The 22,093-nt window shown below is 43.3% G+C and overlaps 1 protein-coding gene across 6 annotated transcripts; it reads right to left on the reverse strand.

Annotated features, from left to right (window-relative positions):
* Nucleotides 1–1,132: 1,132 nt before the first annotated feature.
* HACD4 (3-hydroxyacyl-CoA dehydratase 4) lies at nucleotides 1,133–22,088 on the reverse strand. Of its 6 annotated transcripts, none has more exons than XM_080372905.1 (8): nucleotides 21,982–22,088; nucleotides 20,288–20,407; nucleotides 18,070–18,173; nucleotides 17,048–17,175; nucleotides 10,780–10,892; nucleotides 7,703–7,809; nucleotides 6,834–6,965; nucleotides 1,133–4,706 (listed from the first exon to the last, which is right to left on the reverse strand). In XM_080372905.1, exons 2-8 carry the CDS (start codon nucleotides 20,392–20,394, stop codon nucleotides 4,633–4,635), a joined length of 765 nt encoding a protein of 254 aa, XP_080229031.1. In that variant the 5' UTR covers nucleotides 20,395–20,407; nucleotides 21,982–22,088; the 3' UTR covers nucleotides 1,133–4,632. The 6 variants fall into 6 exon arrangements, with proteins under 6 accessions (XP_080229031.1, XP_080229030.1, XP_080229032.1 ...); XM_080372904.1 differs by having other exon boundaries at nucleotides 1,133–6,173; XM_080372906.1 differs by having other exon boundaries at nucleotides 1,133–6,965; nucleotides 17,048–17,145.
* Between the last annotated feature and the right edge of the window lie 5 nt (nucleotides 22,089–22,093).

The raw sequence follows: 22,093 nt of genomic DNA on the forward strand, positions 1-22,093 counted from the left end.
TTTTAGTTTGCATAGTGGAGCAGTATGTAAACATCTAAATTAAATTACACTGATAAACAGTAGAAAAGGTAATCAAAGAGCTGGCATAGCGCTGCCTGAGGGTGGCAGTGCTAACGAAGCTAGGGGAGCACTGAGGGTTTAGGAGCGTATCTGAAGTGCATGTACACCAATGCACACAGCGTGAGAAACAGTGTGAACTGGAAACATTGGTCAGCTCCCAGAGCTATGGTGTCATTGATGTTGGCAAGACTTGGTGGAATGAGTCCACGGCTGGACTGCTGGGACGCAGGGCTGTAGGCTGTTCAGGAGAGATAAGCAGGGAAGGTGAGGTGCAGGAGTTACACTGTATTTGGAGGAAAAAATTGACTGTGCAGCCCTTACAGTTAGGGCTGATCCACTGTGTGAGGATTAAAGGAGTTGAAAACAAAGGAAATGTGGATATCTACTGTTACTCATTCAGCCACAATGACAGCGTTGATGTTACAGGCAATTAGGAGGAAGCTCTGGATTGGTAGCCCTTGTCCTTTATAGGAGATTTCAACGGGAATACCAGACCACTGTGATAAGCAAGTCTGGGAAATTCGAGAAGTATGTTGAAGATAATTTCTTGTCACATGTACTCAGTGAACCAACTAGAAAAGATGCCCTCCTAGACTTGTTTATAAAAAGAGGACTCATGGGAGATATGTTGGTAGGTCTTGGCCACAGTGATCATGAAGTGGTTAAGTTTAAATTTTTTGGTGTAGTGAGAAAAGTCAGCAGAGTTGCTACCCTGGATTTCAAGAGGACAAACTTTAAGCTGCTCAGGATGCTAGTTAGCAGTGTCGGCTGGGAATCTGCTTTGGGGGTCCATGAGAGCTGGTCAGTTTTTAAAGAACCACCTTTTAGAAGCACAGGAGTAGGCAATCCCTTTGTGCCAAAAGTCAAGCAAGCAGGTCGGAAGACTAGCTTGGCTGAGCAGGGAACTCCTCTTGGAACTCAGGCAGAGAAGAAATTCTATGATCTCTGGAAGCAAGGTCAGCCTTTGCAGGAAGATTAAAGAGCTGCGGTTTGCACGTGTAGCCAAAGGTCAGCTAGAGTTGAAACTGGGACAGTGTTGGGTCAGATAACAAAACATTCTTTTTTGAGTATGTTAAGAGCAAGAGGAGGTCTAAGGAAAAACCTGTTGAAGATGGTCACCTGACAAATAGGAATGAAGAAAAGGCAGAGGCATTTAATGCTTTTATTTGTGTCTGTCTTCAATAATACTGGCAGGCCTTGGGCTGACGGGTCCTCTGAGTTGGAGGACATATAGGAGCACTGACTTGCCATTTTTGTACATTGAAACTGTAAATGACCAGCTCTATCAGCCGGATCTTTGTAAGTCTGTGAGGCCGGATGGGATTTATCCCAGAGTACTGAAGGAGGTAGTGAATGTTACAGCAGGGCCTCTCTCGATCATCTGCCAAAGGTCTTTGGAGTCTGGGGAGGTCCCTGCTGACTGGGAGCTAGCCCAGCCTTTTTCTGATTTACCAGAAGGGCATAAGGGAATGAGGTTAGTCTAACCACATTACCTGGGAGAAACTAGGGAGAAGATCATACTGGGAGCTACTGAAGGGCGTTTAAAGGACAGTGCAGTCATCAGGCACAGTCAACACGGGTTCACAAAGGGAATATCGTGTTTAACTAGTTTGATACCCTTCTACAACAAGATCACCCACCCAGTGGGTGAAGGGAAAGTGGTGGATGTAGTTTTTCTGGATTTTAGTGAGGCTTTTAATGCTGTCCCTCACAGCATCCTCTGGACAAGCTGTCCCACTGTGAGATGAGCAGGTTCACGGTGCACTGGGTGAGGAACTGGCTGAATGCCAGGGCTCAGAGGGCTGCAGTGGATGGGGCTCCGTCTGGCTGGTGACCGGTCACCAGTGCTGTTCCTCAGGGTTCCGTTCTAGGGATTGAACAGTTCTGTTCAATACATTTATCAACTGTCTGGATCCAGGAGTTGAGCACACCATTAGTAAATTTGTCAATGATAGTCAGCTGGGAAGTGCTGCTGACTCTCTTGAGGGACAAGAGACCTTGCAGAGGGATCTGAATAGACTGGAACATTGAGCAAGGATTAATGGCATGAAATTTCACAAATGCAAATGCCGGATTCTGCATGTGGGATGGAGTAATGCCAGGCACAAGCACAGGCTGGGAGAGGAGCGGCTGGAGAGCAGCCCTGCAGAAAGGGGACCGGGGGTGCTGGTGGGCATTAAGCTCACTTGGGTCAGCAGCGTGCCCTGGCAGCCAGGAGGGCAAACCGCGTCCTGGGGGGCACCAAACACGCCGTAACCAGCCGGTCAGAAGGGGGGATTATCCCGCTGCATTCAGCGCTGGTGCAGCCTGACCTTGGGTACTGTGTGCAGTTCTGGGCCCCGCAGTTTAGGAAGGGTGTGAAGGTCCTTGAATGCACCCAGAGGAGGGCAACAGAGCTGGAGGGAAGGGCTGCAAGGAGTGTCCTATGAGGAGCGTCTGAGGACGTTGGGCTGGTCTGGTTTGGGGAGAAGGAGGCTGAGAGGTGACCTGACTGGTCTCTACAGCTTCCTGGGGAGGGGAAGTGGAGAGGGAGGTGCTGATCTCTTCTCCCTGGGATCCAGCGACAGGATGGGTGGGAATAGCTTAGAGCTGCGTTAGGTGAGGTTCAGAGTAACATTGAGGAACATTTCTTTTGAGGGTGGTCAAACACTGGAACAGGCTTGCTAGAGAGGTGGTCGATGCCTCAAGTCTATCAGTGTTTAAGGGGCATTTAGACAATGCCATTAATAACACACTTTCAGCTTGGCCGGCCCAAGAGTGTTCAGGTGGTTGGATTGTTGTAGGTCCCCTCCAACTGGAACTATTCTATTATAATACACCAGTGTACCCTACAACTCCTGTGTTCAGCCCACAGAACTAAACTAGAGCTGGTTTGAAGTAAAAGCTTCTGAAAGGCAGTCGGCTTGGCTGTTGGGTCCTCATTGTGAATCTGTTCATTCTATAGTTCCATTCCTGCTGGGCCGCTGTACCTGCAAGTATACATGTAGTCTATGATGGAGAGACTACTACTGCTCCTGTTGTGTGCTAGTACTGAATAAATTAATACGATTTTTATTTCTAGGTGACCTCTTTCATAATACTATGTTGCTCTGGTGACAATGGCTTTCAAGGATGGAGGTTGGCAAGTTAGTTGCCATTGTATTTTAGATGCATGGGAAAGCAGCAAAGGAAGCTACTAGTGAAGATACTGGTTGGACAAGTTCTTGTGACTCCAGCATAGCTGTTCTGTGGGCAAACAGAAGAGATAATTGTTTGGGTTTTTCTGTGTGTAGCCCTTAGGTATAATTTATTTTCCACACTGTGTGTGTTTCATATATTTATTAATTCAATCTCACAAAATATAGGCTGTACTAAAACTAGTGTTTTTTAAAATGTCAGGCAGATGCAGTAGCCAGATACCTTTCTGTTCCTAAAGAGATTTATAACCACTTTCAATTACCATTTACTGTCACAAAACCAGACTTGACTTGGGGAAGAGTAATTTATTGCCAATTGTAAATAGTGAGAACAAAGACAAAACTAAAAACACCTTTGGCCCACCCCTCACTTCTTCCTAGGCTCAACTTCACCCATTCCTGACTATTCTGCCTCCTCCCTCCCCAAGCAGTCCAGGGTGGGGAGGGAATGGGGGATGCAGACAGTTCATAAGCCGTCATCTCTGCTGCTTGTTCCGCTTCACACTGGTCCCCTGTGCCAGCATGGGATCCCTCCCATGGGATATAGTCCTCCATGAACTGGTCCAGCATGGTTCCTTCTCATGGGCTGCAGCTCTTAAGAACTGCTGTAGCATGGGTCCTTTCCATGGGGTACAGTCCATCTGGAAGAGGCTGCTCCAGTGTGGGTCCCTCATGGGCCACAGCTCCTGCCAGGATCTTGCTCCTGTGTGGGCTCTCCGTGGGCTGCAGCTTCTTTTAGGACACATCCATCTGCTGCAGTGTGATTATCTTGTCTGGTGTGGTCCTCGGTGGGCTGCAGAGAGACAGCCCGCTTCACCATGGTCTTCTCCATGGGCTGCAGGGAAATCTGCTGCAGTGTCTGGAGCACCTCCTCTTCTCCTTCCCCACTGACCTTGGTATCTGCAGAGCTATTTCTCTTACATGTTTCTTCTTCTCTCTCACCACTGCTGTGTAGCATTTTTTACCTTTTTTTAAAATACATTTTCACAGAGGTGCCATCAGCTTGGCCATTTGTCTCAGCAGTGCCCCGCGGTGCGGTGGCTCTATTTTGGAGCTGGCTGCAAGCAGTTGTGTCTGGCATGGGGGAAGCCCCTGGCTTCTCACAGAGGCCTTCCCTGCAGCTTCCCCAGTGCCAAAGCCTTGCCTTGTAGACACAATACAATATCGTAGGTCATGTTTCCTCCTACATGGTATGTTAGCTCCAGGCAGTTTGATGACAAACACATTAGATTGAATTTCCCAGGGGGAAAACATCCATGTTTCACCTTCAGCATTTTGTACAGTGGTTTGATGTGGACTGGTCTTATTCTGGCTCTATTCTTTAAAGCTGTCATCCTATTCAGCTGCTCTGTACTTTCTTCGTGTTGTCCACACTTGTCACTCTCATCATTTTGGGTCAGGCATAAGTCCAAGGTGGAAGTACTTCTGTTTCTCTAATATCGTTCCGAATTCCTACCTCTGTTTGCAGCACTTTCAAAAGAAAAAAACAAAACCCGGGGCTGACCCATACTATTGCATGCCTGACCTTGTTGCTTATGTTAGCAAATACTCCAGTGGTCACAATAGTCTGCAGGCATTGTCTGCCACATATGTTAAATAAATAGAAGTCACAGTAGGTGACCTTTCTTAACAATTGAGTTCAGCTTCACTCTTTCCTTATACCCTTTCCTCTTATGCTGCATGTTTAGAAAGTCATACAGGCAAAGAGCCTCTTCATGTTGTCTTAGTGTTCATTTTCCCTTAAAATATTACCTTCCCTCCAACTAGTATCTTTCTTCCCTCTCCCCCCCATTTTCAGTCAAGCTCAAAAAAATAGCCTCACTTCTCTCCTCCACTTGCTTGAATTCAAATGTAGGTGATAATTGATACGGATGAAAGATCAGAAAAGCCCTTGCCAGCCTCTAAGCAGTTACCTGTACATTTTTGCCTGTACAGTCCACTAGGTTGCTGTCCCTGTTCTTCATTCTCAACTTTTGGAGAGACTGTGTTATAGCTGCATTCTCATAGATAGTTCTACAGAAGTATGAGGAGCTGTTGACAAACTTGAGTAAAATGGCTAGAGTTTTGCACGTGGCTTTTGACAGTCATTCACTTCCCTTTAAAGTACAATATTTATTTGGCCTGCCTACATCAGACTTTGCATATCTGTCTGCTGTTCTGCATGGAAGAAGATCATTGTGGGGAGAGATTCTTAATCTCTACAAGACAAATTTTTACTTCGGACCCTTAAATGTCCCCTTGAATACCTAGTAGATGAGTGCCTTACCTTTGTGGTTTCACTGCATTTTCTGGAATCTTGTTTGGAAAAGTGAAGGTTAGGCCAGAATGTGAGGGATCCTTGGTGAATGCCTGGGGCTAATTGGTATGTGACTGTCACCGATTGCAAAGCATACAGCTTCTGCTTCTTGAGAGATTTCAGTTCTAGCCAATTTATCATTTATATATATAAGGCCTAATATAAAATAATCTTCTAGATTAAATGGTATTGTCATTACTAAATATCTGTTGGTAATGAGGCAAGATTTAACACCAAAATGAAGGTTGTTAGTGTGATTGTGAGTGGAGGTACTTTACAGTTTTTTTCAGAGTTCTCTAATATATCTTAGAAAAAATATATTCATTTTCAAAATACTTGCTCTTTGAAGTTAAAACTTTTCAAAAGTAACTAGTTATTTTAAGCTGCTTCATTTTTAAGGGGCATTAGACAGTCCTGCCTTTTCTGAAAATTCTATACAGCCAGATAATGTGCATGCAGACAGAAGGTTTGCATTGAAATTTGTCTTATTTCTTTTTAACCTGTGATATGCAGCAACCCAATGGGAACATATTTCTTGTTTCCAAACAAAATACCAACTTAGTTTCTTTTCTTTTTGATGTTGCCTGTTCCTAGGTGTACCTTCCTTTCAGAGAAGAGGTTCTGGATGATAAAGCACATACCTGAATCAAAACAAAAAACGGTATAAGAACAAGGGAGTAGAGTCCAAAGTGTCTTCAGTTCATTTAGAAGGAACAGTATAAGCCTTCATCTGGCAATCTTGCACGGTTCCTTCCATACACTTAAGAACAGAATGCTGCATCAACATGAGATCCATCAAATTAGTGTTAAAGCCAATGTTAGAATGAAGACTTGGCTGTAATGCAGCCTAATTCAGTTCACATTTTTCAGAAGTATTTTGTTGAGAAGGAGGGGGTCTATTTACATGCAGGTTTTGGGGTGGGCTCTTTTTCTCACCCCTTTGGATAATCAAACTGTACAAGTCTTAGATACAACTTGTCATACCAGTTGGGAGGATGAGTCAGGAGGGGTTGCACAGCATGAGAGTATGATCAAATGGGAGTTGATATTTTTAGAAAAAAAAATAAGGCAAACTTCAGTAAGAAGCTGTAAAACCAGGATCACTGAAGCAATTTTTTGTATTTTTATTTTGTAATTTTATGCCTCACACATTGTCTCTTGCAAATTCAATTATATGTATTTGGAAGACATAGGAAACTGAAACAGCTGGTGATGATTTCAGCTACACTGATTTGGGTTTTTTGTTGCCATAGGCATCCCAGTTGTGTTGAGACCCAGCTTTCTGAATATGAGATACTTACCTACAAAGAGCACTAGCAGGTACATTTTCAGAACATAGGGGAAGTAGATTGAGAAGGTGAATGGAAATGGTAGCTTGATGGAGTATGTGCCAAAAGATTCAAAATAAGGCAGTGATACACAGATTGCAAATGCTGTAAAATAACATGGTAAATCTTTAATCAAAAGGAGATGGAAGATCATCAAAAAGCTTCATGTAAAAGTCAGCTTAAAGACACAGATAGGTATATTATATGCTGAATTTAACATGTCATTTGTATGCATATGCACGTGTTTTCTACTTGAGTTCAGTTTTGTAGGTATGAGGTGCTAATTGCTCTTAATACTAGAATTGGTCGGAGTTTCCTATTCAGTAATAAGTTCTGTCACTGCTTTCAATACAGTCTTGGTGGGCACGTTTCCTGGTGTAATATGATGAGCTGCTAAGTATGGCCTCAGTGGGAGTGAAGGTACCTTTGGGACTTCATGTCTAATGTGGTCATTCTGGAATGGGTGAATCCGTGTGTCTTCTGTGGGGGTATTTTCCTGCTTTACCCAGAAAAATGAACATTTTCCCATACAGTTAAAAAAAAAACCACCAAACAAAAAAAAAAAAAAAACCACCAAAACAAACACCAACACCCCAAAAAAAAGAAAAACAAACCAAAAAAAACCCCAAAGAAAAAACCAAGAGAGCTCTGGTTCAGGAAAAAAGTATGGAAAAGGAAAAGGTAGGTGACATGCAGGGTAATATGAGAGTACATAAACATTTATGACTACTTTGGGAACACAAAAAAAGAAATACCTTAAACATAGTTGACAATGGAACTGAACAGATTTTGCTGAAGAAGGTTAAGGAAACAATTCATTGGTATCTTTCCCATCTCCTTACCTTTAGCCAGAACTGAAAGGGGATAGAGCGGGATGCACAGTGAGAAGTTGAGCCATGTCAGTGGTAGGTAGTATATTCCCATCCTTGCTAACATGTCGTAAGTGTACCTGCAGCAAGAGGAACAGCAGAGGGACTGAGCTTTTGTCTTTCAAGAGAAATTGCTGGAAAATCCAAGGGAATAGCAGAAGAGCTTGGAGCTGCCTGTCTGAGAAAATTTCAGTGCAATACTGCAACAGTTTTGTTCAGGCTGTAATTGATGTCTGAAAGTAGATGGTTCATTGTTTCAGAAGGGCTGTCTGTGGTGCTACCCTAGAACAGGCAGGCAGAAATACAGCCCTCTAGCCAGAAGACTCTATCAGAAACCAGCAGGATTTCATATTGGGCCATCAGAAAATGGATTTCAGATAGGGATGCTACAACTGAGGAGGGCAGGCAGAATGTGACTTGTTTGGGACTGAGAAAATACTGATTTATGACAGCTGTACTAGCTAAACCACTGCTTGAGGAGGCTAAACAGCAAGGTAATCGCAGGTACTTAACCTTCTGTAATATGGCTGCCCCTCCCCTGGACCTCAGAATGGGTAGTAGATGCAAAAAAAAGCAGTTGCATTCCAGTGTATTGCAGTGTTTTATTCTTACTGTGGCTGTTACTGTTGCTCGCTGGGAGACCAGAATGCCTACAACTTCAGTCTCCAAAGGTGAGCTAATCCTACCTAGTTTGACCTAAAAGTGGTACGGCAGCTTTCCAGACAGTGGAGAAACAGGTCTGATCGCATTTTTCGTCAGCTGAAAGGCTTTTTGCCCTTTGGTCTTGCTGGTGATATGAAAATAAGGATTTTTAAGCCAATGTTAGCCAGAACTGTTTCTGACAGGTGGGACCAGCATTAAACAAATTTTCTGTATTCCCTTCTTATTAACTCATTTGATTAATATTGCATCATACCTGGACTGTAAAAGAGTCTTGATAGGCTATAAATGTACCATCTTCTCTCAAGTTCACCCTCTGCAACCTCAGGATTGTCTCCGTTTTTTTATTAGTATTGCTCTTAAGGCATAATCTCAGCCCAGTACAAAAAGGAAATAGCTACTCCTTCTTTGTATACCTTCTTGGGTTGTTTATGGTGTAAGCAAGAAAGATCAGTTGCAGAAAACCTTGCAGAATTTGCTGTCAGTGTATCATTAGCCATAGTGCACAGGATATTTATATCCCTGAAGAACTATGTGGAAGAACTTGTAATACTTCAAGAGCAGTCGGCTAAGGAATGGGATAGATTCCTGTACACTTACAGGTGTGGCTGCTTCTTTGAGATGCTAGGACGTGGCACAGATACCAGGTAAGAATTGTAAATCTGTATGAGTTGTGTTACACATTATTATTTGAATTGGTCGTTTGCTGCTATAGACCACAGTATCTTACCTATTAACAGCTGCTGTTATTGATGCAATGCTGGACTGTGTTCTTTAGCAATGATAGAAAATAGGACTATTAAGCACTGACAGGACTTTACAGCCAATATTGTTAACAATTTTGGCCTTTCTCCAGTGGCACAGAACCCTTTCATTTGAGATGAGGTTCTACTGTTGTAGCTTTACAAACTTCAAAAAGAAATGGGATGGAGCAACAGTGCAAATAATTAAAACAAGTAGCAGTTATGTAGTACGAATACTCTGAAGCTGACTTAAAATCTTTATCAATCCTACCTGACATTTACTTTTCCAGGTCTCTTACAGCATACATTTCCTTTCTGCCTAAATCCATATTTCCCAGTCAGTCCCCAAAGAATTTAATTTAAAATAGCAGAAAGCTATTTTAGCAGAAAGAAAAATTATAAAGGAAAAATTTTTGCTCCCATACAGAGCTTGTCATGAGGGCTATGCCTTGTTAAAATGCTTCTTGATTCCATATGTCTTCCCTGCTCTAAGTTTACAAAATGAGGTCCATAGAGATTTCAGTTACATTTGAGAAATGTTACTGACTTAGATATCAATGCAAAAGTCAGTAATGTGGAATTTTCACCGTTACACCTTTACCACAGGGAGATACTGGTAACCTTCCAGCACTGAAAATTTTTGAGATAAAAATCCCGAGTTGTATTCCTATCCATTTTGCCTCACATGGGTTGTCCCTGTGGTGTGACACATCAGAATTCTCAGTCTCTTCAGCAGGATCTTTTGGCTTTTTGGAAAGCACAGTGCAGTTAACCCAGAATTTCTGTCTCAGTAAGAATTTCTGCTGGTGCTGCCTTACTGTAAGTCACTTTGCCTCTCAACTATGTGGGTTTTTGTAAAAATCAGTAAGTAGCTGTCCTGGCTTTGGCTGGGATAGAGTTAATTTTCTTCTTGGTAGCTGGTACAGAGCTGTATTTTGGATTTAGTATGAGAATTAAGTTTGCTAACACACTGATGTTTTAGTTGTTGCTCACTATTGCCTATTCTAAGTCAGTGACATTCCAGTCTCCCATGCTCTGCCTGTGAGTAGGTGCACAAGAAGCCAGGGGGGGACACAGCCAGGACAGCTGACCCCAACTAGCCAAAGGGGCATTCCGTGCCATAGAACATCACAGTCAGTACATCAAGTGGGGGGAGTTGGCCTAGGGCTGCTGATCGCTGCTGGGGGACTGGCTGGGCATCGGTCAGCGGGTGGTGAGCGGTTCTGTTGTGTGTCACTTGTATTTTTCACCTTTGGGTTTTATTCTTCTCTCCCTCTCTCTCCTTTTCATTACAATTTGTTACTATATTCTATTTTGTTTCAATCTTTACATTGTTCTTATCTCAACCCATGACTTCCTTTTTCCCAATTGTCCTCCCTGTCCCTTGAGGCTGGGGGGGGGCGGGGGGGGGGGGGGCGGGGGTAGGGGGGTGGCAAGGGAGTGAGTGAATGGCTGTGTGATACTTAGTTGCTGGCAGGGGTTAAACCATGACAGTAGCTTACAAGGTCCAAGGTTTTATTTAAAATGGATAATATGTTTTTCTACCAATTTCAAAATAATGAATTGAGCCTGCAGCACAAGGGGAGTGGGGTTCTGCTCCCAAGAATGACCCATTTTCCCTTCATGTTTTCACTATTGAGTCCTTACCTGACCACATCTAGGATATTCCAAAGGAAAAATAAAACACACACAATGTATTTCCCTTGAACTTCTTCCTGACTGTTAATCACGACAAACAAAACAATTATTCTCTCGGTGATCTGAAAAGAAAAAAGAATAGTGAATTCAGGTAGTACCTTCTATAGCTCTCATTTCTGTGCCATTTTGGCAAAATACGAGGCCACAGGTGAATTCAGTTTGCTTTACACAAATGCTACAGTGAACTTTTTGCTTCTTGCACAGCTTCTGTTCAAGACCTCATTTGCCTCCAGCTTGGGAAACTGGAAACTTGGTTGCAGCATCACAGACCTGCTATGGTAAGGGTGGAGGTTTGCTTGCCAACAGGGACAACTTGGGTTTGTATCCCAGGAAACCAGTGAATAAGCTGGCTGAGGTCATGGGAGCAAGGACGTCTCCCACTGTGGCCTGGTGCCTGGAGGGCTGGCAGGGCTAAGCTTCCTTCCTTGTAGGCTGCATGTGGGGGGATACAGAGGGCCCTTGGGTGTGTGGTGTAATGGGCAGTACTAATCTCATAGTTGCAGCTCCACATTCCATAGCTCAAAGATCTGCATCCCAGGGGATCTGTGTCCTGTACGATTTGCAGGATTTCATATTTTTCTGTCCTTTTTCCTGTCTAGGAGAAGTGGCTTTGAGCTTGTAGTGAATGTGAATTATTGCCGTAATATTTATGTCATAACATATTTCTAGTGGTTGAACCTTATCCAACGCACAAGGTATGCCTTCACAAATTAAAAGATATCAAAGTGGATTAAACAGGCAGTGTCTCCCTTCAAAAAATACTTTGGCAGTATTAAAGCTCATGAAATTAAAAACAAGTGTGTCGTTGCAGCTTTCTTGGACAAGTTTCCTATCAGTATCCATGCCTTGCCCTGTAAAATAAATAGTATTCAGTATTGCCGACAGTTGCTTGTGAAACTCTTCCCGGAATGATACTGGTTTACTCTGATTTATACTCTTATTTTAAAAGTGTTGAAGAAGAAAATGTGCATGTATTCAGTTGGTATGAATCAGTATAGCTTTATTGTTTTTTTTTTTATACCCACTGCCATCTCTTCCATAAGGTACCATAGGTTTAATGCTTTTATGATGTTTTACAAAGACGTCAAATCAGTGAAAAGTCATGAAATGAAAATAGGTTACCATGGTGGGTTTTACAAATGCACACTTCTTCACTTGTTTCCCCCTTCCTTTTACTTCTGCTTTAAACAGATAAGAACTTGCCTCTCAGCAGGTTTGTGCAGTAGTTTTGCCACGTAATGTTTATGAGTTCTTGCATGGAACATTGTGGCTACAGACCTTTTTTTTCAAACCCCATCTGTCAGATAGAGCAGCCACCAGTTCACTGTTCAGCAAAATTACATGAGAGCAATTTTTCATACAGAAAGACAGCATGTCCATCCCCTAAGTTTCTGGTTCCTCATCTTTAAAAGCACTGAGGGGCCACAACAAATAAAAATGGTTTCGTCACCTCTCACCCTGCCCTGACTCTAATCTTGTGCTGCTGATCCCATTGGTCCCTAACTGAGGGATTGATTTCTACGAAGGTCATATGTTAACAGACTTCTCTATAGATGGGCCACAAAACAGAGAGTGAGCTGTAGTAAGTCCTGTGTTGGTATGGTGATGCTGAGGAACCTGCCAAGAAGATGGGGGAATTGGAAGTACTGATGCAGGATCTGAAACCAGATAGAACAGAGATAGGAGAAGCATGGTGGGATAACCATCACAAGAGGGAAATCAAAACAAAGGTAGAAGCAATGTGAACATTGAAAGGGATTGTGTGCTGGAGAGAATAAATAAAACAATTTTAACTCAGGTTCTGTTGAAGGGTGGTAAAGGAGTGCAGCATTGGTGGTGTGGGCATTTTGTTACCAACCCTGAAATCAAACTGGGATGTGGGGAGAGAGTTCTGCAATATTGTTAATAGGAGAGGATTTCAGGGAATGCTACAGGCAATTGTCTCACCTGTAGACCAAAGCTTTAGCATGATAATGAAAAGATGGACATGTTTTCAGAGGTGAGGGCTGGCATATTTTCCAAACAGTCACTTCATCTTCAAGAGGCAGCTGGTGGAAAAGTGCCAGAAAAAATCATGGGTCAAGTGTTCAGGAGCTGATTCCATTTCAGTGAGATAGAAGGATAAGCGGTAGGCAGGTAGCTGCCATCCCCAACTTCAAAAGGATGAGCACTGGCCGATGAGATGGAGTGGCTAGAGACCCACAACTCAGCCTCATGGTCTGGGAGCGGAAGAGTGGGTTTCTGTTGCTCTGCAGGGCATGGGCAGATGCATAAGATGCAGTGAGTATCACCCAGCTGGGGCTCAGTGGATCTTCTCCATCAGGAGAGCACCAGAGATGCTCAGCCTCACTAATTGCAGGTGTTGGAAGTCACTAATCAGACTGTGTGAAGTAGGTTAATCACCTGCAGGAGCAAGGGACCAGACCGACACAGAGCAGGTCCCCTGTAGGTCATCTTTTCCTCTTAGGCTGCAGTCTCAGCCAGCAAGCAACGGGATGCACAATGCAGCCGTCAGAGGCCAAGACTGAAAAGTGCCTGTGGCCTTGCTCTGGAGAACATCTTCGGGGCAGGACACAAGCCTGGCTGCTCAGAGCAATTGTGGTGTCCTCGTGGGAACAGACAGTGTCATCCTACCTCTTCTCTGTGTGAATCAGGAGGTTGCCTGCCTGTTCGCCTTTATTCCCCAAGACATTGTGCTCTTTTCTTCCGTAGCACTCTCACCTTCAGGTAATCCACACAAATCGAAGGTAGGTGCAGGGGTAAGTCAGAGGCTGGGGACCTTCTCAGCAAGTGGCCAGGCAGGGTGTTACTTGAAGAACAGATACCGGTAAATGTCCATTGATATATTGTGCCCGTAACACATATAGGGGTCTGTATATATATATATATACACACACATACATGTATGCATACATATACATGTATGTATACACACATACATATATATACACAGATAGATAAAAAGGATGTGCTGCTGCTCAGCCACATCTTTTTTCTTCTATGGATCATCTGTCCTTCCATGAATGAAAATACGGTATTCTCTGTTGCTACTGTCTTGCTTAAAAGCAAAACTAGAAGCCCCGTGTTTTCATGTTCATAAAAAGGAAGTATAGGCTGACACCTCACAAAAGATAAACACAGAGGTTTCATTTTTCATTCCTTCTTGTTCTTTGTATTAAAATCAAACTGGAATTTCCTTCCTCTCCCAGCACGGGGGCTCTCACAGGACACAGCAGGTTCTGTAGAATGGCATAAAATTCCGCAAGGCAGCCTGGGCATTTGAAGCAAGTAAGTGAAACAGACCAAATTAGACTGACTGAGGTTAGGGCAGGAGCAGGCAGCACATTCACTTCCATTTTTTAATAACCGTGACTGTGCAGTATCATACTTGATACCTGAAACCGTTATGTAGCTCCTCTATTTAGTGGATGTTTAAAAAAAAAAGTAAGAAAAATGCTACTTAATATTTAGATTAAATTAAAAATTAATGGTTTTATCACAAAGTCATGGTACATTGCTGCTATTCTGGTAAATCCAATCCTGTTTGCACAGGATGAAGATCTGGTCATGTGTTCGCAAAAATGCCAGTCTTTCTTACATCTTCCCTACTCTCTTGCTAAAGTACCAGTCCCGTCAGCCTTTACTCCCTGGCCATACAATTTAAATGTCATTATCCTCTGTTCTGGCAGCTGCAATGAAATGTGACATGTTCTCCTGTCCTCTCAATCACTGAAGCTGCAAGTACCCTGACAGACAATCCTTTGCATCAACTTTGTGACCTTCCTTGTCTTCCCTTCCTCCAAAGCATCCATCACACAGGACTCATCTTTCTTTCATCCTGTGACTTGGCCTTGGCCACCCAACCCTTCTCAGGTGCTTGGTAGACTGAGACTTTGTCCCTTAGTGGAGCCATTCTGAATGGGTTTTTCCAGAAAACACCTCTGAGTTTGTTGTTCTACTAACTGTAATGTGTATCTCAAAGTGTTCCTTGTAAATGCTACTAAACCATGATAAATGGGATGTTGGTCAGAAATCCTGCATTCAAGCTCTGCTTAAATCTTGTCTCTGCTCTAATCGCCTACACAACAACCAGCCAACACAGGGGTGCTTTCACAGCTTGTTTTATTCAAGGTGAGAGCCACCTGTTCTCTCACCCTGGAGGTCACCTGAGATGAACCTCACAGTGGGTATGCATGTGCATGGCCTCAGGGATGCACCTCAGGTTATGTTTTAAGCTTATAGTCAGAACAGGGGGTGGGGACGCAGAACAGGGCAGCCACTGTGCAATCCCTGCAGTGCCCTGACTGTGCAGTAGTCCAGTAGGCTGCAGTAAGGTGAGCATCCCTGACCGTCTTTTCCCCAGTTCATTGTGGAAAATACATGTGGGTTTTGTTTTGTTTTTGGGGTTTTTTTTCCTAAAAGGCGGGGATCAAAGTGTGGCAAGGCACATGGGAGTGCTGTTGGCACACAACTGCTTAACCTGCACTCTCACAATAAAAGCAGGGCAACCCAAGTGAAAGCAGTCTACACCAAAGAGCTTGTGCATCTTGTTTGCACAGCATGAGTCTACTGATAACATCAGGGCAAGAGAGTTGTGTTTGCAGTGAGAGAACACTTGGGGAAAGAACCAAGTAAGGATCCAAAGCTATCTTTCTTGTGAGGCAAACATTTGGAGTCACAGTGCCTTATCCTTCCCTGACCCACCTTCTCACGCTGCCTGGAGAGCACTGCAGTAATCGCACTGCCCAAGAAAAGCCACGGTTTTCTTGCTTAGAATATCCATTTCATATCTAGTGTCTTTTGTGGCAGCACAGAGCAGTGTTTGTGCAGGCTTCCTGATCTCTGCTTCTGTAAGCCTGGGTAGGAAGGGAACAGACGATGTCAGGGCTGGGGAATGTGTAAACTCTGCCAGGACAAGCCTTGCTTTAATGACTCTTAGCGTTAGCAGGCTGCTCTTCTCTCCAAGAGATGACGTGAGATTTGTTACATGACACGTTGGATAGAAGACTTCCCCCCTGCCCCCCCAGATTAGTATAAAAACATGTAGATTTAGGCAGGGAAAAACAGTTAATTGCATTTTGATTCATTTGCTACCATACTTGGCAGCATAAGAACAGAGATCTGTATTAGTCAATTTCTAATGAAGGTTGAAAAAGAGGAACATTTTCAACACATGCAATGTCATTTGACAAAAATGGGCTATCCAGAAAACTAAAAACATAACTAACTACTCTTAGTCTTCTACCTTCTGACTGCTGAGAGCAATACCAGTTTCACCATTATTCAAATAATAAGGATTGGAAAGGTTTGAAGATAAACTCAAGTCAAAATTTTTACTTTTTCCAATGCATTAATACCAAAACCTGAGATTTACTCCCAACAGAAAACAAGAGCGTATTAAGAAAAATATCAGAGAATTATCTTGTTTTCTGCTATAGCGCTTGATCTTGTGGCTGATTTTCTGCCTACAGCTGAACATACGCCCTGTAAACCCTCTAAGAGTGTCAGAACCTCTGGATGTTGCCACAGTTTGTCCACGTCTGGGTTTGAGAGGGCGGGGACCCTTACAGCAAAAATACGACAATTCTCCTTTCTTTCCCCTCCCAGCATTAATAATTCTGCAGTCCCTCAATTTCTCTTTCTTAATTTTTTTTCCTTCCACATGTCATGTCTGCCAGCAAACCCTGTTTCAGGAGGTTTGATGTGCTGGTGGATTTCTCATTGCCATCCCTTTGGTAACCCACAAAATCTTGTCTTATGCTTGTCTCCAAAATAAATATACACTTGTCAGTGAGGAAATGGCATGGAAAATAATTAGCTACTGAAACATAGGCTCTAAAATGTTGTCTTCTGGCTGTAAACAAGTTGGCTGTGGAGGTGGTATCCTCAGCTGCCTATGGCACCCTAGAAATGGGGGCTGCCACATTTCTGCAGATGTCCACTCCTCTGGACGTCTTCCAGGTCCCTGCTGTTGTGGGCTGGGCATGGGGCACTCACTACTTAGTTTGACTCAAAAAGAAAAAAGTTGAGAGCGGCTCTTTCCCAGCCCGGCTCTGAGGGCTGAAGACCTGCAGTTAGCAAACCATTAGTGGGCCAGGTTGCCTGAGGAAGGGTGCAGGTGGACCATTCAGGATAGTTCAACCTGGGCTTGTCCCCAGGGACAGCCGTGTCTGAAATTGGTCGGTCCTGGAAGGAGGGTGTTGAGAAATGGACTTACCTGCAAAAACCTGGGGAAGAGGCGGCTTTTATCAATGCCAGTGAGGATGTGTAGGATCTCCAATATAGATAACAACTGGCAAAGGCGCATTACAAGTCCTATGGAGTAAAATGTGTCGGCCAATGAATCTACAGGCAAAGCAAAGAAGAAAATTAAGAGGTGGTTATAGAGTAAAAGTCTGGACCAACTACTGGCTTTGCTCTTGCCTTGTCACCACCGGAGATGACAAGAAATAAAGTTCATGCTGCACCAAAATTTTGGGTAGGAGAAGCAAAACTTCGAGGCAGGGAGGAGGCAGTCCACTCTGTGTGTATGGCTCTGGCACAGGGGCGGGAAGCTGGGAAAAGAATGGGATCCGCTATGCTTGATGCATCAGGGACCAACATGCAGAATATGTTGGTTTAGAGATATCACTTTAGGATATTTGTAAATATGAAGAAACGTTGAGGAAATGTATGAGGAATACCTAAACATGAGAAGATGTTGATTTCCTGCCTGTATCTGTACCCATGGCACTTCCTAAAACAAGTAGATCACAAAGCAGCTATTTTATCTACCTACAGCTCTCCACCATTATAAATAATTTTAAATTTCCAGTCACTAGTTTTCTATTTTTGTGTTATAAACCCAGGCAACAGAAAGAGTAACATGTAATGTTTTTGGAGATAGTCATGTGCAATAACCACAAATATATTCTCTTTTAGTGGCTAATAAGATTAGTGTTCACTGTAATGACTGGACCTGGTCACATTTGGGTCTACGTCTAAGTCAAACGTTGCTAGCATGCTGCTGAACATTAAAGCTCATTAGCAAAATAAGAGCTTCATTCCTGATGTTACACAGGCAGAATGTAGGTACTAGTAATTTTTTTCATCCTGTTTCATGGAAGAAACAGTGTTTTTCCAGTTGAAAATACAGCCCCTTATATTGAACATACACCTAAATCCTTACTTCATCTATTTGATGTGTCTGTGTGTCATTGCCTCTTAAGATGTTTAAGGAGAATATAGAAGGAATCCTACCTTTTCCAAATGTCATGAACCTGATGATCATATTTGTAAATATCCAGGAATGTCCACAGAATTGCATTAAGTCATACACAAAGAGGTAGGTGTTCATGGTAAAGCTGTGAAGGATAAAGTGGATAAAGCAAACTATATGACTTACTACAACATTCAAACTTTTTGAACTGTAGAAACTGAACCCTCTTTGGATATACTAGTAAATCAAAGGAAAACAGCTGAAACATAAACAGGTCAGTGAAAACCGTCTGTGTCTGTTAGTGGTCACAGAATGGTATTCTCCCTACTGGATCAAAGGCTCCGTTGTTGGTATACCTAGATTATGCCTAGAAAAATTTTCTGAGTTTCCACCAGTGATTAGGGTGATTTGTGGCCATACAGTGAAACTTATGCCTCCGGAGAAAAAAGTAGCCCGACAAAGACACTCCATTGAGTGCTGGCGTCAAGCCTGAGAGCCCCTTGGCTTGGCTCTGCCTTCACAGTGTGACCAGACTTAAGGGACAGCTGGGGTCCCACCTGCCGCAGCCCTGCTGAGGGCCTCGGACTCCAGCAGACACCAGCCTCAGGATTTCTGCATCTGGGTGAGCTTTATCTTGTTCTTCCCAGAAGACATACCTCTAGCATGCTCTGAAGACAGCTTAAAGTACAATGCAAAGAATTTGCAGTGTCTCCAGCAGACAGCATAGTGTTTATAAAAATGTAGCTGAAGAAATGGGAAAGCAAGCCACAGTTCAGTCTGCTTTTATTTGATGCAGCCTGAAGGATGGATATCTGTCTTTCCCTTTTTTAACCAACTTGCTCTACAGATTTTCCAGATGAACATTAAACTGGGGTCTTTGCCTTTCTGTAAAGCCTGTGTGTTTCAAGTTGCATTTAATAAAGTGAACCTTCTCCTGTTGGAGCAGACTAACTTCTGTAGCTATTCTAACCCGATTGTCATAGGTAATCTGACTTTTTGCAAAACTTCATAGGCTCTGGAGTTATTTAATTTCCCTTTCCTATAAATGTATTTACTTCTGACTTATTCTGGAGAGAGAGGCTTACTTGTCCACCACCTATGAAAAGGATTGTTTACCTTCTGGGCAAATGAATTTACTAATTTTGTACTAGAATTTATCTCCTGTGTTCAACTAATTTCCTGTCCCCAAAAGTAGTAAGATCTATTTAAGCTGCGCCTTGATCCAGTGTGTTCATGCAATGTGTCTCTGCCATCAAACTTCATTTCATTTGTATCTGTATATTAACAAACACAGTGATTTTCTGTGTTGAGAAATACCTATACCCAATAAATGCATATACTTCATTCCCAGCATTGGACCAAGACAGTAAATAACAATATACACATCTGTAAACTGATCTAGATAAAATGTTCTTTTAAATTTTTAATCTAAGTATATCCTAGGGAGGTCATAGAAAATTACATTCTTCCTTTCTTCCTGTTACACAGGATGGCAGCTATTCATATAAACATTTCTGTAAGAACAGAAAGATTTATTGGCTTAATTTACCTTCCAAGAGACTTAAGTGTCCCATGAAAATATGACGTATGAGGGCCCAGGCAAAGGACTGTATTCCCTGAACACTCCTTTTGGGACAGGTATGATAGAGAATTGAACTAAAATTCACTAAGGTCTATAAATATTGACCCCAAATCCCATCCGCTTTGTTACTGAATGACACTTTGTGTGCTCTTGTGGTAAGAAAAAAAGATGGCTCACCGTACATTACAAAAAGGGAAAAAAATCAACATTCTGATTTAAGAAACAACCTTATTACTGGATGGATAGGAATTACTGTAGTGGGTATGAAAGTTACAGGAACAGTTGTAAAAATCTTGAGCCAGCACCACCACCAGTCTCTTTGGTCTGGTATTGCCACGTGGGCTTTGCATGGGGTGCAAGATGAGCATATGGTTTCTCTCCTTCTCAAGTTTAGTTTGCTACATCTGTCTCTCATCCTGAGAACTTGTCTTCCAGTGATCTGGGCTTATTTTCTAAACTTTTCCTCCATTGGCTGGCTAGGAAATTGTTGTCTTTACAATTCTTAAGCTGCTTAATCTTGCCTAAACGGGGCGTAACCAAGAAATATTTGTAAACACAGCTTCATGCTAGTGTTTTGGCAATATGGCAATACATATACACACTGTAGGCATTTATGGAGAGCCCCATGTTCACAATGAAGAGTAGAGATGTGCTGGTGGACAGCATGCAGATGTTACCTGGAGAACTGATCCCAGCCCCAGTGCTGCGAGCAGTACAGCTGCCTCATTTGGTGATGCTCTCCGCTGTGTGAAGGAACAGCCCTGATGTCAAAGTGGGTTTTCATCCTGCGTCAGTCCCTGCACAAAAGATACCTATGACTAAACAGAAGACTTCGACAGAAGCGAAGTAATCTGCAGAGAATAAAAGACAATTTCAGTGTAATTGAAGGAAACTGAAATGTAACATCTCTAATATCTTTCTTATCCAAAGGCTGATGTCTTTACCTAGATAACCAGGAGGAGACTGAGGATAACTTATTTTACTGTCCTAGCAGTTTTTTGTCACAACACAGAATTCAGTCATCTGTTTCTATTTGAAAAGTCACTGGCAGAAGAATCAGGCTTTCATTACATTACCTGCTCCCTTCAGTTCACAGCAGGTATCATTCCACATTCAGCTCGCAGAGCCTGCTTCTGCGGCACCCTTGCAGGTAACACGCTGACTAGCAATCCACCGTGTAGCTGTTCAGTTCCTGAGCCTGCTGCAGACTTGCTGGCTGACCTTACAAACCTCACTTGGCTTCCCTGGTGCCTGGCTTGTAAAATGGGCTTGCTGCTGCATTTGTTCCGTGTAGTGTGGTGTGCTTTAACACTTTCAAGTTGCTTTCATGTGAAGGCACTGGGGGAGCACTGCACTTTTCAGTACTCTGCCTGCATTGATGACCAGAGGAAGAAAGAGATGTGGGTCCTGCAGCAGAGAGACCCACAAGGCTGGGCTTCCTGTCTGCTGTTTTATTTGCCAGGTCCACATGACTTACTGTGGCTGATACTATAAGCAATACATTGAAGTGCTAGGGACACATGCATCATATTTAGGATCACCCTTGTGCAGTGGAAAACTTTATCTGCTTTCCTTCTGGGATTAAAACCTGGGAAACTAGACAGAACCTAAGGCCACTCAGAATTAGCACACACAGCAGCATGCTCCCAAACATCCTGTTTTCCCTTTTATTCACCAGCAGAGATTTTACCAGTGATAAAGTTTTAGCTTGCAAAGCCTGACTTATTTCCACAGTTGTATTTTATTATTTTCAGCGTGAAGGTCTTCAGTGTGTCTCTGTGGTAGCTGTCATCTGAGGTAAGTACAGAGGTAGGTGCCCTCAGTGTCTGAAGGGTGGTCAGGACTGTGTCCCACTTGAGCTAAGGTGACGGCACAGCAGCAGCACCCAGCTCGGGGCAGCCCTTGCCTGGCTGGGTGTCCCAGGATGAAGGCCACACTCCGGTCTTTCTCAGGGGGGTCCCACCCAGGTCTGCATGAACTGGGCAATTCCCTGCCTTCACCGCTGTTGCACTCTGCTGCCTCTCCGTGCGCTCATGCTGGTTGGCCACACATGAGGAAGCAAGCCTTGTACTGAAACCAGAGAGCGATGTTCCTTTTTTTTCTCTCTCTCTCTTTTTTTTTTTTTTTTTTTTTCGGCAGGAAAGGTCTGCTAGAAAAGCCCCTCTGCTGACATGGTTTCCTTTCAAGTCATACTGGTCTGATTCCTACACCCTCCCCCTCCCAGCCCTGTGACAAGCTGCAGGAAGAATGCTGCCGAGAACCAGCACAAAAAATGTACTTTTCTCTCACAGGCGTATCCCGCCCCCCTTTTTTTTTTCCATTCCTTTTCCCATTTGAGCCATCTAGATCACCTGCGCTCAAGAGGTATTACCTGTTGCAGGGGTCGGATTGCTGCTGCTGCTCCTGATCTTTCTCCTTTTTTCTTTCTACAGCTGCAACAGCTGTTCGGAGGAGATCACCCCTCCTCTTCCCTCTTCCCCCAC

Source organism: Falco punctatus (assembly GCF_963210335.1).
Source record: "Falco punctatus genome assembly, chromosome: Z".
In the NCBI taxonomy this organism is placed as follows: domain Eukaryota; kingdom Metazoa; phylum Chordata; class Aves; order Falconiformes; family Falconidae; genus Falco; species Falco punctatus.

Excerpts from the sequence above, each read along its gene's own strand:
- HACD4 (XM_080372904.1), bottom strand. The coding sequence starts at position 20,394 with ATGAAAACCCACTTTGACATCAGGGCTGTTCCTTCACACAGCGGAGAG. Across the intron at positions 18,174-20,287 it reads GGCTGGGATCAGTTCTCCAG|CTTTACCATGAACACCTACC; the intron begins GTAACATCTGCA and ends TATCCTTCACAG. Across the intron at positions 7,810-10,779 it reads AATATCCTAGATGTGGTCAG|GTACACTTACGACATGTTAG; the intron begins GTAAGGACTCAA and ends CTCTTGCTGCAG.